This window comes from Leucoraja erinacea, chromosome 13 (genome assembly GCF_028641065.1).
Source record: "Leucoraja erinacea ecotype New England chromosome 13, Leri_hhj_1, whole genome shotgun sequence".
Taxonomy (NCBI): domain Eukaryota; kingdom Metazoa; phylum Chordata; class Chondrichthyes; order Rajiformes; family Rajidae; genus Leucoraja; species Leucoraja erinaceus.
In genome coordinates this window covers 4,064,203-4,081,225 of record NC_073389.1, presented here as the reverse complement: position 1 = coordinate 4,081,225, position 17,023 = coordinate 4,064,203, and the positions used below count along the sequence as shown (strand labels likewise).

The following is a 17,023-nucleotide window of genomic DNA, read 5'->3' as shown; positions in this document are numbered from 1 at the left end:
GCAAGGTAAGAGATTGAAAACAAGTTTCTCCCTTCCCCCCCCTCCCCCCTCCCCCCACATAAAACAAACCAGAGAACATTAACACAAACTTTTTAAACACTAAAAATAACAAAACAAACACAAAAATGACAGACTGTAGGCGAGGCTGCCATCAAAGCGCCACCTAGTGGGAAACACGCAACATAATCAGGGCTCATACTTGCATAATACTTGGCAATAATCTTACTGATCTGTGTGCAGAATTTCACTGTACTTTGTTAAAGAACCATTGAACCAATACAGATATTGTGACAGAGATAGTTTTGTTGTTTCCTCTTCTGCCTCGTGGTTGCTGGGGTCAGTGTGAAGCAGAGTTGTACAGACTCGGCAGCTGCTGGCTGATGGGGTTAGAGCGGGGGAGGGACTCGAGGGCCTGAGTACAGGGAAAGGTTGGAGCGGACTAGTAGATCATTCCGTGGGTTGATCTCGTAGAGGTGTATAAAATTACATGGGGAATAGACAAGGTGGATGCACGGAGTCTTTTACCCAGTGTAGGGGAATCGGGAAATGGAGGACATGGGTTTAAGGTGAGAGGGAAAGATTTAATAAGAATCTGAGGGGCAAAATTTCACACACTGGGTATCTGGAACAAGCTGCCAGAGGAGGTAGTTGAGGCAGGTACTATATCAGCATTTAAAAGACATTTTGAATACATGGACAGTAAAGGGTTAGAGAGAAATTGGCCAAATGGGACTAGTGTAGATGGGGCATCTTTGTCAACAGGGAAGGGTTGGATTGAAGGGCCTGTTTCTGTGCTGTATGAATCTAGGCCATGCAAGAGTGATAAACAAACTGGTGGATGATCACAGCAGGCCAGGCAGCTCCAACCTCCTGTGTAAAGGCCCTGTCCCACTTTCCCGAATTATTCACAAATTCTCCCGAGTTTTGAAACTCGCAGAATGTTCGTAACGAATCCATAGGAGGCCGTAGGAGTCTGTGGATATATCGTTGCCCGCCGTAGGTACTTGGGGCTATTTTCCTTACTCGTGGACATTTTTCATCGTGCTGAAAAAACGTCCCGCCTTACCTGGTGCCCCGAGTACCTACGGCTGGCCTGACGAGCCGCTACGATATATATCCACGGACTCCTACAGGTTCTTTACGAACATTCTGCGAGAACACTCGGGAGAATTCATGAATATCTCCGGAGAATTTGTGAATAACTCGGGAAAGTGGGACAGGCCCTTTATTCCCCTGACGGAGCTCGGGGTGAAGTGTCTGTTTTTGGAGGCCGAACTGGGCTTGACCAGTGTGGCCCAGTGGGTGAAGCCAGGGCAGTGAAATAGGGGGGGGGAGGGGGGGGAAGGGGGGTGTTGCCTGGGGGAGGAGGAGGATGGACGGGGGGGGGGGGGGGGGGGCCTGGCAGAGGACACTGTTGCTGCTTCCCTTGTCCTCCCAATGAACTGGGAGCATTTAGCAGAGGCACCATCGGTGGCTTTGATCTTCTGCATTTGCGAGCTCTCCGTGGCTCTCCATGTATCAGGAACTGATCGCAGGCCAGTGTAGCACAATTACAGATAGTCCCAGGGTCCCCAATGAGGTCGATGGTAGTTCAGGACTGCCCTCTAGTTGTGGTCATATTTTGATAACAAAAGTGTTGGAGTAGCTCAGCAGATCAGACAGGATCCCTGGGGAACATGGATAAGATCCAGACTGAAGAACGGTCCTGACCAAAAACGTCGGCTGTCCATTCCCTCCACAGATGCTGCCCGACCCGCTGAGTTCCTCCAGCACTGTGTGCTTCACTTTAGATAACAGCCTTCCCCCCACCCACACGATCATGGGGGAACAATGACTGTGTATCAAACATTCCTCTACGATTATTGCCACCAAACGGACAGTAGATCTTCCTCTTTGTATAATTAATTTGTTTCATTATATTTAGTTTTCACCCGTGTTGATGACATAAAAAATACTCATCTCCCATCCCCAAGACCACGTTTCATTCTCCTCCCCCCTCCCCTTCAGTTTCTCATTTCTCTCCTCACCTTACCCAACACCATCTCGTCTACTTGTCACCTCCTGCCTGTGTCACTTATTCCACCCATCTGCCACATGCCCTCCCGCCCCCCCCCTCATCTGTATCCATCTATCATTTGCCAGGCTCCTCTCTCCTCCCCCCCCCCCCCCCCGCCCCTCTTTTCTAGCTTCCGCCCCCCCCCTTACTCCATCCATCTGAAGAAGGGTCCAGCCCGAAACATCATCTGTTCATTCCCTCCAGAGATGTTGATTGACCCTCGGAGTTCCTTCAGCACCTTGTGCGTTCTTTAAGGTTAAATTACGGATTACAACCACCTTACATTGCCTGTCCATGGAGTACTGAAAGACAAATATTGCTGCAACGTTGACACCCGACCAATGACCCACAACGACAAATGCACAGGAATACAACTGTAACTGTCATTAAAATAAAATCCGAATCTTGTTTGAATTGACAAGCTGAGAACTACATCTTGCCGCCTCTCACATGGCCATCACTCCCCTCCATTTCTTTTGAACCACCTACCAACACCAGAGGTTCGTTGCTAGCACACTGCTAATCTTAGCTCATCGCAGCAAACCAGGGCACTCAATCAATTGGTCAAATGTGATTTCCGTTTCACAAAACCACGCTGACTTTGCCCGATTGCTTTCCAATTTCTCTGTAAACTAACCCGCTTGCAGAGTTCTGCTTCCTCCCTCCCCTCTCGTTTCGAAAATAAAGTTGCTATTTTCCAATCTAATAGAGCCTCTTTTATAAAATTATAAAAGCTCTGGACAAGCTAGATGCAGGAAAAATGTTCCCAATGTTGGGCAAGTCCAGAACCAGGGGGCCACAGTCTTAGAATAAAGGGGAGGCCATTTAAGACTGAGGTGAGAAAAAACGTTTTCACCCAGAGAGTTGTGAATTTGTGAAATTCCCTGCCACAGAGGATGGATTTAAGAGAGAGTTAAATAGAGCTCTAGGGGCTAGTGGAGTCGAGGGATACGGGGAGAAGGCAGGCATGGGTTATTGATTGGGGATAATCAGCCATGATCGCAATGAATGGCGGTGCTGGCTCGAAGGGCCGAATGGCCTCCTCCTGCACCTATTTTCTATGTTTCTAACCTTACTTGAATAGAGAGAATTTTGAAAACTTCTCACTGGGAACTTTTGTTTTTTGTTTTAAAAGTAGTCAGCAAGACTACTTTTGTCGTAGACCATTGTCTACGTTATATTTTATTTATTTGCTTCAATTCAGATCATTTTTTTTGTTCTTCTGTTCTTGTAATTTTTTAAAATTTCAATTCAATTTACTTGTTCCCACTTTTAGGCAAATTATGTCGAGTCAGAGTCATGGAAACAGGCCCTTTGGCCCAACTCATCTATTCTAACCAAGATGGCTCATCTGAACTCGTCCCATATCCCTCGAAACATTTACAATCATGTGTTTAAGAAGGAACTGCAGATGCTGGAGAATCGAAGGTTACACAAAAAAGCTGGAGAAACTCAGCGGGTGCAGCAGCATCTATGGAGCGAAGGAAATAGGCAACGTTTCGGGCAGGTACATTTAGGTCTGAAGAAGGGTTTTGGCCCGAAACGTTGCCTATTTCCTTCGCTCCATAGATGCTGCTGCACCCGCTGAGTTTCTCCAGCTTTTCTGTGTAACCTACAATCCATGTACCTGCCCTGCTGTCTTTTAAATGTTATTGTACCTGCCTCAACAGAAATAGATGGGGTGGACACACAGAGTATTGTGCCCAGAGTCGGGGAAATCGAGAACCAGAGGACATGAGTTTAAGGAGCGGGGGAGGAGGGGGGGGAATATTTAACAGGAATTTGAGCGGCAAGCTTTTTTTTTATACACAAAGGGTGATGGGTGTATGAAATGAACTGCCGGAGGAGTTCCTGATGTTGGGCGAGTCCAGAACCAGGGGCCACAGTTTAAGAATAAGGAGTAAGCCATTTAGAACGGAGGCGAGGAAACGCGTTTTCGCACAGAGAGTGGTGAGTCTGTGCAATTCCCTGCCTCAGAGGGCGGTGGAGGCAGGTTCTCTGGATGCTTTCAAGAAAGAGCTAGATAGGGCTCTTAAAAATAGCGGAGTCAGGGGATATGGGGAGAAGGCAGGAACGGGGTACTGATTGGGGATGATCAGCCATGATCACATTGAATGGCCGTGCTGGCTCGAAGGGCCGAATGGCCTACTCCTGCACCTATTGTCTATTGGCTATAGGAGGTAGTTGAAGCAGGTACTATCACAGCGTTTAGGAAACATTTAGGCAGGTACATGGATAGGACAGGTGTAGAGGGGTAGAGGCTGGTTGTGGGACTAAGTGTAGATGGGACACTGTAGATGGTCACATGGCTGAAGATCATGTTTCCACACTGTATGACTAGGACTCTAAATATCCTCACATTTTGGACAAATATGGTGCAGATTTTATTGGGCAACTGCAATGTACATGATCCCAATGCTCTGTAATGACACATGGTGGTACAGCGAACAGGCACCTCGAAGTTTAAAACTAGGTTTTCAAATTTTAAATTTGATTTTATACTTCAATTATTTGTTTATTAGGTTATTTGCTCACCGTCAAATCAAGAGTGGGGGCATATTGATGGGAAATGATTAATGATTGAGGCAGTGCAGCGTAGGTTCAAGAGATTGATCCCTGGGATGGCGGGACTGTCATATGAGATCGAAAAGACTGGGCTTGTATTCACTGGTTTAGAAGGATGAGGGGATATCTTATTAGAAACATATAAAAGGACTGGACAAGTTAGATGCAGGAAAAATGTTCCCAGTGTTGGGCGAGTCCAGAACCAGGGGCCACAGTCTTAGAATAAAGGGGAGGCCATTTGAGACTGAGGTGAGAAAAAACTTTTTCACCCAGAGAGTTGTGAATTTGTGGAATTCCCTGCCACAGAGGGCAGTGGCAGAGGCCAAATCACTCGATGGATTTAAGCGAGAGTTCTAGGGGCTAGTGGAATCAAGGGATATGGGGAGAAGGGTTATTGATTGGGGATGATCAGCCATGATCACAATGAATGGCGGTGCTGGCACGAAGGGCCGAATGGCCTCCTCCTGCACCTATTTTCTATGTAATGATAAATGTAGCTTAATTTTTAATTAACTTGTCTACCAACACCTTAGATAGACCCAAAATGCTGGAGTAAGTCAGCGGGACAGGCAGCATCTCTGGAGAGAAGGAATAGGTGTCTACAAAAGGGTAACCAATGAAGAGTGTGATGAATTTATCACTGCAGGTTTATCTTCAAGATGGTGAATATAGAAAAGTATTGTGTGGCTTGTTACCGATCTCTCTCTCTCTCTCTGTGTTTGTCCCCAGTGTACCAGCGCGTGACATGTGACCACATGAGGGCCGTTTATTTGTACATCAGTTCCATCAAGAACCCTTGTCCATTGGTAGCTTTCCCCTGCCAGACATACGAACAATTTACAAATGGGGACTGTGCCGACTGCCATCACCAGTCCCTGACGCACTGCCCTCGTATAGGTACGGCAGTCACAATGTGTGGGTGGCTGGAACCTGCTGCCAGGGGTCAGGGTGGTGGCAGTACACCAGTGACATTCAAGAGAATCTTGGATGGACGTGCGGGGAATGGAGGGATGTGGATCATATGCGGGCAGCGGAGATTAGTTTAACTTGGCATCATGTTCAGCACAGACACAGTGGGCCGAAGGGCCTGTACCTGTGCTGTATTAGCAACAAGGAACTGCAGATGCTGGTTTACAAAAAAAAGACAAAGTGCTGGAGCAACTCAGCGGGTCAGGCGACATCTCTGGAGAACTTGGCATAGATGACATTTTGGGTTGGGACCCTTCTTCAGACTGTGCTGTCCTGTTCTGTGTTCGATAGTTATTACTAACAATCTCCTCTAACTCCCTCAGATTACTTACAATGTTTGACATTCACAAGGTATTCATCTGGCCCCTTTCAATGTCCAATTGTGTCAAGGGTTGGCTGTTGTGGTAATGCACTTTAAAATGTTTCCCCATCCCCCATTCCCCCCTCCCCCATTGATCCATTTCTAATCATCAGACCTCAAAGCAGCTTGCCACAGCAGAGAGCCACACAGCAAAGAAACAGGCCCTTCGGCCCAACTCGTGCATGCTGACCAGGGCAAATTCCTTGTATGTGAATACTTGGCCATTAAACTTATTAATTAATTCATTCACGATGCCCCATCTAATCGAGAGCCATTTGCCCGAGTTTGGCCCCAGATCCCTCTAAACCCTGGTCTCCTCCATTGTCAGAGTGAGGCTAAACACAAATTTGAAAGAACAGCACCTCATATTTCGCTCAGGCAGCTTACAGCCCAGTGGTGTGAATATTGATTTCTCTCACTTCAAGTAGCCCCGGTATTCCCTCTCTCACAATCCCTCCCCCACCCAAGTCACACCAGCTTCTTGTTCCCACCCAACAAACTGATAACAATGGCCTGTTTTCTTTATCATTATTACTTTTTTGCAGATCTTTCATTCATTTGTTCTGTAGTCTCTCCACACACCGTCTATCTCTCGTTTCCCTTTCCCCTGACTAGTCAGAAGGGTGTCGACCCGAAACGTCACCCATTCCTTCTCTCCAGAGATGCTGCCTGTCCCGCTGAGTTACTCCAGCATTTTGTGTCTATTTTCAGATAAACCAGCATCTGCGGTTCCTTCTTCCACATTCCCTCTCCTCTAAACCTTTCCTGTCCAAGTGTCTTTTAAATGGTGTTAAAGAGTGTATAACGTTACCATGTTTCCATGATCATTAGGGCTTTTGGACCATGCAGGATTGCACACGGACATACAACCGAGGGATGTTAAAGCCTTCCTGATGACATCAAGTCACATTCCTTTCTGCGGTAAGTGTTTGGCTGCTCCACATTTATAAATTTGGTCCTTCCTTCAACCCAGAAGTTCTATAAGGTGAAGGATGGATGGAGGTACATTGCACAAGTCTGTGGTGCCAGATTGCCCTGGGACCAATACTTCCCCAATAACTTCCCTTTACGATTTATGCTGCTTGTTACACCATCATAACACTGTCCCACCAATGCATCGATTCAGATGCAACTCATCTTGAAGAGCAAAAGCACTGAAGACCATCAATCTGAAGAAGGGTTTCGGCCCGAAACGTGATCAGTCTGAAGAAGGGTTTTGGCCCGAAACGTCGCCTATTTCCTTCGCTCCATAAATGCTGCTGCACCCGCTGAGTTTCTCCAGCATTTTTGTGTACCTTCGATCTTCCAGCATCTGCAGTTCCTTCTTGAACACAAAAGCACTGAAGATGTTGGCAATGTGGGCAACTGAATTATAACAGGCTCAGTGTAGTGACACATCATAATCAGCAAACTGCCCTGTACTTAATAGACCATTAAAAATTACCAACTGCTTTTGGGCACTTAGCAAATCAAAATATCCATTAATTTTGGCATGATTCCCAATTAAAAAAAAGATTCATTTGTCAAAAACATTTTTGAAACAAATGTGAGAATGTTACGAAGGATTCTACTAGCACACCATATGTCACTCCTGGTTTGAAGATTTTTACACTTAGGGATGTGCTTGCAATTACTAAGACCGCACTGTAGAACTGTACAATCAGATAGGCAGCGGTACTGGAAATGAGAGGGTTTTTTTTAAATAGATGCAGGAGGAAGCCTTTCGGCTCTTCGAGCCAGCAGCACCATTCATTGTGATCATGGCTGATCGTCCCCAATTAATAACCCGTGCCTGCCTTCTCCCTTGATTCCACTAGCCCCAAGAGCTCTATCTAACTCTCTCTTAAATCCATTCAGTGACTTGGCCTCCACTGCCCTCTGTGGCAGGGAATTCCACAAATTCACAACTCTCTGGGTGAAAACGTTTTTTCTCACCTCAGTCTTAAATGGCCTCCCCTTTATTCTAAGACTGTGGCTCCTGGTTCTGGACTCGCCCAACGTTGGGAATTTTTTCCTGCATCTAGCTTGTCCAGTCCTTTTATAATTTTATATATTTCTATAAGATCCCCCTCATCCTTCTAAACTCCAGTGAATACAAGCCTAGTCTTTTCAATCTTTCCACATATGACAGTCCCGCCATCCCAAGGATCAATCTTGGGAACCTACGCAGCACTGACTCAATCACAAGGATGTCCTTCCTCAAATTAGGAGACCAAAACTGTACTCAATACTCCAGATGCGGTCTTACCAGAGCCCTATACAGCTGCAGAAGAACCTCTCTACTCCTATACTGAAATCCTCTTGTTATGAAGGCCAACATTCCATTAGCTTTCTTCACTGCCTGCTGTACCTGCACGCCAACTTTCAGTGACTGGTGTACAAGGACGCCCAGGTCTCGCTGTACCTCCCCCTTACCTAACCTAACCCCATTGAGATAATAATCTGCCCCCTTGTTTTTGCCACCAAACGCAGTGCTGGATGAACTCAATGGGTCAGGCAACATCTGTGGATGGAATAGACAGATAATACAAATAATATTTGCCTAAATATTTATTTCTGGTATTTTCTCCAACCAGCTAAACATTTCCTGGTGGAAGTGTTTCTGGGAGAGGTTGGGCCTCATCAGCAGCGTGTCGATGTGATATTCCTGAGTAGTAATTACACCCATTTGTCAAAACTGCAAATATCCATGTAAGTATTTCATTCAACTTTGTCCATTTCTGCTGGAAACTAATGAAGTCCAATTTATCAGTAAACCTTGCTAGTCAGAGAATTTACCACATATTTAACAAGGTTGGATGATTAAACTACTCAACACCATATTCAAGTGATTCTTTCAGACAATAGCATCAAGAATATACACGCTTGTTAATTTAAGTAAGTTTATTGGCCAAGTATTCACATACAAGGAGTTTGCCTTGGTGCTCCGCCCACAAGTAACAATATGACATACAGTGACAGTTACGAATGACTCAGAAAACACTAAAAATTAATAATAATAAAACATTAATGATAAAACACCATTGATCAAGCATGTGAACCAACAAAATACCAGATCAAAGGGAGGCTACAGATTTTTGGCTGTTGTGTAGAGCAACTACTCATGGATAAAAACTGTTTTTACATCTGGCTGTGGCAGCTTTGACAATCCGGAGTCGCCTTCCAGAGGGGAAGTGGTTCAAAGAGTTTGTTGTCAGGGTGAGAGGGGTCAGAGATGATCTTGCTCGCTCGCTTCCTGGCCCTTGCAGTGTGCTGCATACAGGTCCACCACCGAATTTCCAGCACCCTTGTTTCCAGACCCTTTTGGGATCAGTTTAGCCAAACCAACTGAGATCACGGTCTCCAAGAGGAGTCTAACGGTACTGGAACAGTCGCCCCCAGGCCGCCCATGGGCTGAGCTACTGGCCCACAAAGATGGCCTCGGAAGTCAGCTATGGGAACGTATCTCCCGGCTCCGGCTGGGCCACAGTGGGAGGGATCGGAGCAGAAGTCAGCCACCTCACCCAGCCTTGGTGCCACATTTTTGGGGGGAGAACTCAAGTGCCCTCGTGTAATTTTGTCGGGGTTAAAGGAGGTGCCGGGCCACCAGTTTCTAGAGAAAAAAAAATTGGGGTTGGACCTTATGATGTAGGCTTATTATTGTCATGTGTGGTGAGGTACAGTGAAAAGCATTGTTTTGCATTCTACTCAAACTACTCAGATACATCATACATAGATGCAATCAGTTGAAACTCACTTACAATAGGTAGAGCAGAGAAGGTACAGAGTGCAGAATATAGTTCTCAGCATTGTGTTCTGTGCAAGATTCCAGCACCAGCATGTCCACATCTTCTCCCAACTGCACACCAGCCATAGCCGACTCGTATATCGGGCAACGTAGCAATCTTGGCAAGGGAAGGGAATTGCTTTGATATCGTCTTCTTGCATTTAAATAAAAATAAATGCATTCCCACATGGAAACAGGCCCTTTGGTCCACTCTGACCAATGATCACCTGTTCACACTAGTTCTATACTATCACACTTTCTCATTCACTCCCTACACACGAGCAGGCAATATTCTTTTTAAACCACATGTCTTAGGGATATGGGGAGGAACCCCACGTGGGCACAGGGAGAATGTGCAAACTCCACACACAGACAGCACCCAAGGTCAGGATCAGACCCGGGGCTCTGGTGCTGAGAGGCAGCAGCTCTACCAGCTGCATCACTGTACCGTTGACTTTGTATTTAAATACAATTCACTCCTCCCCCTCCCCCCGGGCCACCTAGATGGTCTGGGACTTCAGGGTCTAATGCCCATGGTGTGGTTGTGCACAGAAGACGGCTTACAGCAGAGATCCTATAGCAGAGCAAGATAGACCACTCCTTCTAAATGCAATGGGCTGACGTGTAGTACGCAACGGAGCGGAACGTGGGCCTTTTTTTCATCCATTTCAGTAACCCGACCCAACCCGACCCGACCCGACTCGCAGTGTAATCAACGTTGCGGGGGAACAGTTTGTGTTAATAAATTAAAATTCTGAAAATGAGAAGATTTTTACCAAAGAACTTTTATTTGTACGAGGATGTTTCCGTAACCGGCTTCCGTCTCCGCACTAGTATCTTTGCTCCGCTACGGGATCTTTGGTGCAGAGACGGAAGCCGGTTACGGAAATGGGGCCGAAAATGTCCATGACTGTACTAGGTCTTTTTCGTCGAGTGATCTATCTAGCTCGCTATAGGGTCTTTGGCCTACAATGGTGGTGGCAAGGTGCAGGGAGCTGCCCATCCACAAGAGGGCATGCAACAGCAGAAGCATCAATGGGTGGGTGGGAGGAGACAGAGTGAGGTTCCGTGTGGTATGGAATCACCTCATGCATGTTTTCCACATAGATCCAACAAGCATTCAAAAATGAAAAAGGTGATCGCGCATGATCAGAGCATTGAGGACATGGCATCGATCGCTCTGAAACTGTCATCGAGCTGGCGTAGAAAGCCCCACACCATTCACATCGAGGAGATGCGCGTGACAGAGCTCCCTCTGAATCACAGGTAATGATTTCTCATGTAATAACAAGGAACTGCAGATGTCTGTTTACAAAAAAAGTGCTGGAGTATCTCATTGGGTCAGGTAGCATCTTTGGAGAACATGGATAGATGACGCCATTCTTCAGACATCAGAAAGATGCTCTCCCTTTAGTAAACGTGGTTTCCCCTCTGCTATCATAGATGGACCCCTCACCAGCTCTCAGTAACCTGGGACAAATCCCATCAGGTCCTGGGGATTGATCCACCTTGATGCTCTTCAAAGGACCCAACACCACCTCCTCCTTAATCACAAACCACTCTTGTATATTTGATTGTCCAGATTGATCACACTGGCCATGTCAACCTTCTCAATGAAAACTGATGCAAAGTACTCGTTTAGTTCCTGGCCTACAAGCACAAACCCCCTCCCTTTATCCTTGAGTGGTCCCACCTTCTCTCTGGTTACCCTCACTTTAAATATAGCCACTTTGGGATTTTCTTTAATCCGACTCCCCGAAGCCACTGTGTGCCCCATTTAATCACCAGCTTGAGTTCATTCTTCCTTTCGTTATATTCCTCAGGCCATGTCAGATTCCATTCACTTTAATCCTGCATGTGCTTCCTTTGTCTTTCCTGACCCTATTTACAACGTGGTCAACAGAGGTTCCCTACTTGGCCATCCTCATCCCTGCTCCTTACTAGAACATGCCCGTCCTGAACTTTGACCAACTGGTTTTTAAACGTTTCCCATGCCAGATGTGAGCTTGCCTGACGACAATTGCTCCCTGTTTACCGCTCCCAAACGCAAATAAAGTTGTAGCTTTCCTTACTCCAAGCACGTACCTTCCTGGAAGGTCCAGCCTACTTATTTAAAAAAAAAAATACTCACCTGTGATCATCACTATGCCCAAAATGTTCTTCCACTAAAACAGTCACCAAGCGGGCTGGGAGATTGCAACCTTCACGTGGTCCGCCTGTTTCGACGAATGCAATCAACCCGGCGTGCACAATCAAATAAGATCAAATAGAACAAGTTGGCCTACAACTTTAGGCTGTGCACGCCATATGCAAGAGGATGAAGGTCACCAAGCCAGGCTCACTTCCCACAGGGTCCAGTATGTTGTCTTCTCGAGTTAGACGATCCACACATTGTATCAAAAACCCACTTGGATACACCAAACAAATTCTGCTCTTTCTAAACCTTTGGCACTGAGCAAGTGCTGGTTTCTCCAGCATTTTTGTCTACCTTCGATTTTCCAGCATCGGCAGTTCCTTCTTAGACTATTTTAAAACGTGTGTACCATTGAAGTTAATCTGCAAATCCCTAAAAATTGAGCAGGTTGTTGTATCCGAGTTGTTACGCAATCTAACTAATTGTCTTTTATTTCTAGAGACAGACCATCGCGCTGCATCTATAATATGGTGATATACAAAGCTCTATTTAAAGAATTTGGCGCCTGTCTCAGCATCGATTGTTCCGGGAAGAACGCTGCCAAACAACGCTGCCAGTTGCAATACAAGTGAATGTTAGTTGGACCTGGTTAATATATGATATTCGGAGATATTAACCTAGCATTCAGCAGATTTGTAACATGTAGCGGATTGAGTGATACAACAGCCAACATAATCAAAGACTTGTCCACCCGGTCGGTCATTCCTTCTCCCCGCTCCAGTCCGGCAGAAGGTACAGAAGCTCAAAAGCGCTCTTCACCAGCTTCCTCCCCTCTGCCATCAGGCTTCTGAACGGTCCTTCCATAAACTAGGGTGATGTCCGATTCACCTCTACACCAATCTGGACATTGCACTTTGTCCAAATGCGTTACAATGCTGAGAACTATATCCCGCACTCTGTATCTTCCCCTTTGCTTCACCTATTGTACTAGACTTTGACGATTGTATTTATGTGTTGTAGCGGCACCTGCAGGTGCCTGTGAGTAGTCGAACCCTGCGGTTGGTTACCTCAGTCACCTAACCGTGGGGAGGGGGGGTTTCTGGGCAAGCCCAGCCCATTCATTCTCTTAGCCACCGTTGAGGTAGTAGTACTGTATTTAGCCGTCTCAAGATTACTGGTGTTTTCACCACTTTCACAATAAAGCTCAATTGGAATTCAACCTACTGTCTCAACTCGCTAAAGTATAATATTACCCAATTAGATTGGATAGCGTGCAAAGCATAGCTTAGTACACCTAAACGTAAAAGATGTACTTCAAGGTACACGGTGAGTTTATTGTCACATGCACCACATTAAGGTACAATTCAGATTGCCATAGTCATACCAATATAGAGCACAACACACCCAAGTAAATGTTTAACATGAACATCCACCACAGTCACTTCCCCACATTCCTCACAGTGATGGAAGGGAAAAGTGTTCAATCTTCCTCCCTTCTTTGTTGGGGCATTCGAACCTTCCGTTGTCTTGGCTCCCGCAACCGGCGGTCGATCCCTCCGCATCGGGGCGATCAAGCTCCCGCATCGAGGGGGATCTCAGCCCTCCGCGCCGGGCGGTCAGACCCCGAGTCGGGGCTGGTCAAATGTCCTGCGTCTCGGAGCTTCCCAACACCAGTCTCTACCCGAGACCGTGAGCTCCTCGATGGTAAAATCGGCAGGCTTTCCGTCGAACCGCAGGTGAAATACGTTGATCCCAGGTAAGCGATGGCAGGCTCCGATTGTGAGTCCGCGGCCCCGCGGTGGGGCTTAAAGTCAGTCTCGAGCACGGCCGCCAGCTCCATGTTAGGCTGCAGAGCTACCGGAGATACGACCCGGAAAACAATCGCATCTCCGGCAAGGTAAGAGATTGAAAAAAGTACCCCCCCCCCCACACATAAAACAAACCAGAGAACATTAACGCTAACTTTTTAACATGTACTTAAAATAACAAAACAGAAGAAAGGACAGACAGACTGTTGGCGAGGCAGCAAATGTAAACTGTAGAACTAAAGAACTTTCTGGTCTTTCACACAAAGAGCGGCACAGAATTGGAGCACTCTTGATTCATGCACCCTTCAACAAAACATCCCCAGTCAGCAACAAGAAAGTAACCGCTATTCCTAGACGGGACAGGAGGTGGCACAAGCTCAACAGATCCACAGAGAAGGGCCACACGACATCCATCTGCCTCTGTGCTACTGGAGCAAGGGCTGTAAGGCTCTGGCAAGGCATCATCGGCAAGGAATGAGTACGAACGATCAGTGCCAACAGGGACCTCGTCTCACACAGGGAGACCCCTGGAGAGTGGTGCAGAACAGATGTGGGTGTACAGGTACATGGGTCCCTCAAAGTGGCGAGCCACATCAAGGCATTTGGTACATTTGCCCTCATTGGGAAGGGAACTGATTACAGGTGTTAGGACAGCACGTTCCAGCTGTCCACATTTGGAGCACTGTGCACTGTTCTGGTCGCTCAGCTATAGGAAGGACATCGTTAAGTTGGAAAGCGTGCAGTCAAGATTCACCAGGATGTTACCTGGGCTCGAATTACAGGGAGAGGTTGCGTTGGACAGATTCAAAGTTCTCTCTTTTAGTGTATGAGGCTGAGGGGTGATCAGGATCACGAGGGGCCTGGACAAAGGAAGCACAGTCTTTTTCCCCCAGGGTAGTGGACAGTTACAGATAGGAAGGATTCAGAGGGAAATGGAGAATGGGACTAGTCCAATATGCCAACTTGGTTGGCATGGACAAGGTGGGCCAAAGGGCCTGTTTCCATGCCTTACAGCTCCATGGCTCTGTAAATGTACAGAGAACAGCATTGTTGCCACAAAAATCAACTTGTCTTGTCAGAGGGAGAGAAGATAAGATGCCATGGCAACGCATCCCAATCAAGCACTGGTTCCTGCCACTGCCTGGCTAATGGTTGCATAGACGTTGCATAGATCACCAACGACCAACCTATGGTTTAGTTTATTGTCACAGAGGTTTAGTGAAAAGCTTTTGTTGCATGCTAACCAGTCAGTGGACAGACTGTACATGATTATAATCGAGCCATTCACAGTGTTTAGATACAGGATAAAGGGAATAATGTCCAGTAAAGTCCAATTCAAGGTAATCGGAGGGTCTCCAATGAGGTAAATGAGGGCCACTCTCTAGTTGGTGGTAGGATGGTGCAGTCAGCTGGGAAGTAACTGGCCCCAAATCTGGAGGAATGTGTTTTCACACTTCTGTACCTGTACACAGTCACACTCTGTTGTTCAAGAAGGAACTGCAGTTGATGGAAACATCGGAGGTAGACAACAATGCTGGAGAAACTCAGCGGGTGAGGCAGCATCTATGGAGAGAAGAAAATAGGCAACGTTTTGGGTCGAAACCCTTCTTCAGACTGATGTGAGGGTGGGGGAGGGGAGGAAGAAAGGAAAAGGTGGAGCCAGTGGGCTGAGGGAGAGCTGAGAAGGGGAGGAGATAGTAAGGACTACCTGAAATTGGAGAAGTCAATATTCATACCGCTGGGATGCAAACTGCCCAAGCGAAATATGAGGTGTTGCTCCTCCAATTTACAGTGGTCCTCACTCTGGCCTTCAACTCCCTCTCCCATTCCGAATCCGACCTTTCTGTCCTGGGCCTCCTCCATTGCCAGAGTAAGGGCCACCGTAGAAGGGTTTTGGCATGAAACGTCGCCTATTTCCTTCGCTCCATAGATGCTGCCTCACCCGCTGAGTTTCTCCAGCATTTTTGTCTACCCAGTCACACTCTGCTCACCAGTAACCTGGTCCCAAACATGAGCATCCACATGTCTGTGGCTACAAGGTCAGTGCCAATGGATTGGATGTGTAGGAAAGAACTGCAGATGCTGGTTTAAACCAAAGATAGGCACCAAATGCTGGAGTAACTCAGCGGGACCTTCTCTGGAGAGAAGGTGTGGGTGACGCTTCGGGTCGAGACCCTTCTTCAGACCCAAAACGTCACCCAGTCCTTCTCTCCAGAGATGCTGCCAGCATTTTGTGCCGATCTTCGGTTTAAACCAGCACCCAAATTCCTTCATGCACATTAAATCGGAACACAAACACTGAGCGGAGCCCACACATAGAGATCAAGTGGAGGAACCATCGAGTCAGCCATGATGGGGTAGTACGAGTATGAAGAGGCAGAGTGGCAAGTAAAGACACAAAGTGCTGGAGTAACACAATGGGTCAGGCAGCACCCATGGAGAACATAGATAGGTGACTTCTCAGGTCAGGACCCTTCTTTAGTTTCAAGTAAAAAAAGCGTTGATTTAAAATGCATATATATTGCTGCACTGAAACTCAAGGTTTAATGCATACGTTTACATTTGTAATTGCTGACATTACCCTATACTTGTACAATCACCAACGGCACAAATAAACGGGACAACATGCAATGCAATATAAAGTCCACTAAAAGATCATTCCATAGTCCCAGATTGAAAGCTATTTCTTTGGAAACTCCATGTGCTACTGGCAGGATGCAGTGGGAAAGAAGGGGGGAGCCTTGGAATAAAACCAGTTATTCCCCAGGTCTCTTGCCTTAGCGGATGCCCAGGAGATAGACACATAATGCTGGAGTAACTCAGCTGGCAGGCAGCACCTCCTGATAGAAAGAATGGGTGACGTTTCGGAATAGAGTCCCCTTCTTGACCCAAAGCGTCACGCATTCCTTCTATCCAGAGATGCTGGATGCTGTCCCGCTGAGTTACTCCAGCATTTTGTGTGTGTCTATCTTCGGTGTAAACCAGCATCTGCAGTTCCTTCATACTGCATCCCTATTGCATTGTTCTTCACAGCACATGCACACACACACACACACAGTGTCTGCTGGTCTAGGCTGGCACAGGCAAGTCAATACCACACTCGCACAAGCAAAAAAATGGTTTTAAAATAAAACTTTTCCACCTTTATGAAATTAAACAGCAGACAAAGCAAACAAAATGTTAAATCCATTGGCTATCTAAAAGCTCATAGAAATACACAATCCAATTATATTTCTAGAAAAACATGTTATCAAGCAGCCTAGTTTATTTATAAATGTCATCTAATCATTGTAGACCTATACCTAGCGGGGTTAAATGGGTGGTACATTCAATTGCAAGAGTCCAGTCTGGTGAAATGAGCTAG

General features: G+C 46.5%; 2 protein-coding genes across 6 annotated transcripts in view; one reads left to right on the top strand and one right to left on the bottom strand.

The window, feature by feature from the left end:
• Positions 1 to 15,830, top strand: part of pla1a (phospholipase A1 member A) — a 39,146-nt gene extending 23,316 nt beyond the window's left edge. Inside the window, exons 7-11 of one of the 2 annotated variants that reach the window (XM_055644304.1) lie at positions 5,351 to 5,518; positions 6,783 to 6,872; positions 8,528 to 8,642; positions 10,825 to 10,983; positions 12,351 to 15,830. In XM_055644304.1, coding sequence (XP_055500279.1) covers positions 5,351 to 5,518; positions 6,783 to 6,872; positions 8,528 to 8,642; positions 10,825 to 10,983; positions 12,351 to 12,483 — 665 coding nt within the window. In that variant the 3' untranslated portion in view covers positions 12,484 to 15,830. The remainder of the gene's footprint in view (positions 1 to 5,350; positions 5,519 to 6,782; positions 6,873 to 8,527; positions 8,643 to 10,824; positions 10,984 to 12,350) is intronic. The other variant, XM_055644303.1, reaches the window with a different exon arrangement.
• cd247 (CD247 molecule) overlaps positions 1 to 17,023 on the bottom strand; it is a 180,346-nt gene that overhangs the window by 145,506 nt on the left and 17,817 nt on the right. The gene's annotated exons all lie outside the window — the stretch shown is intronic.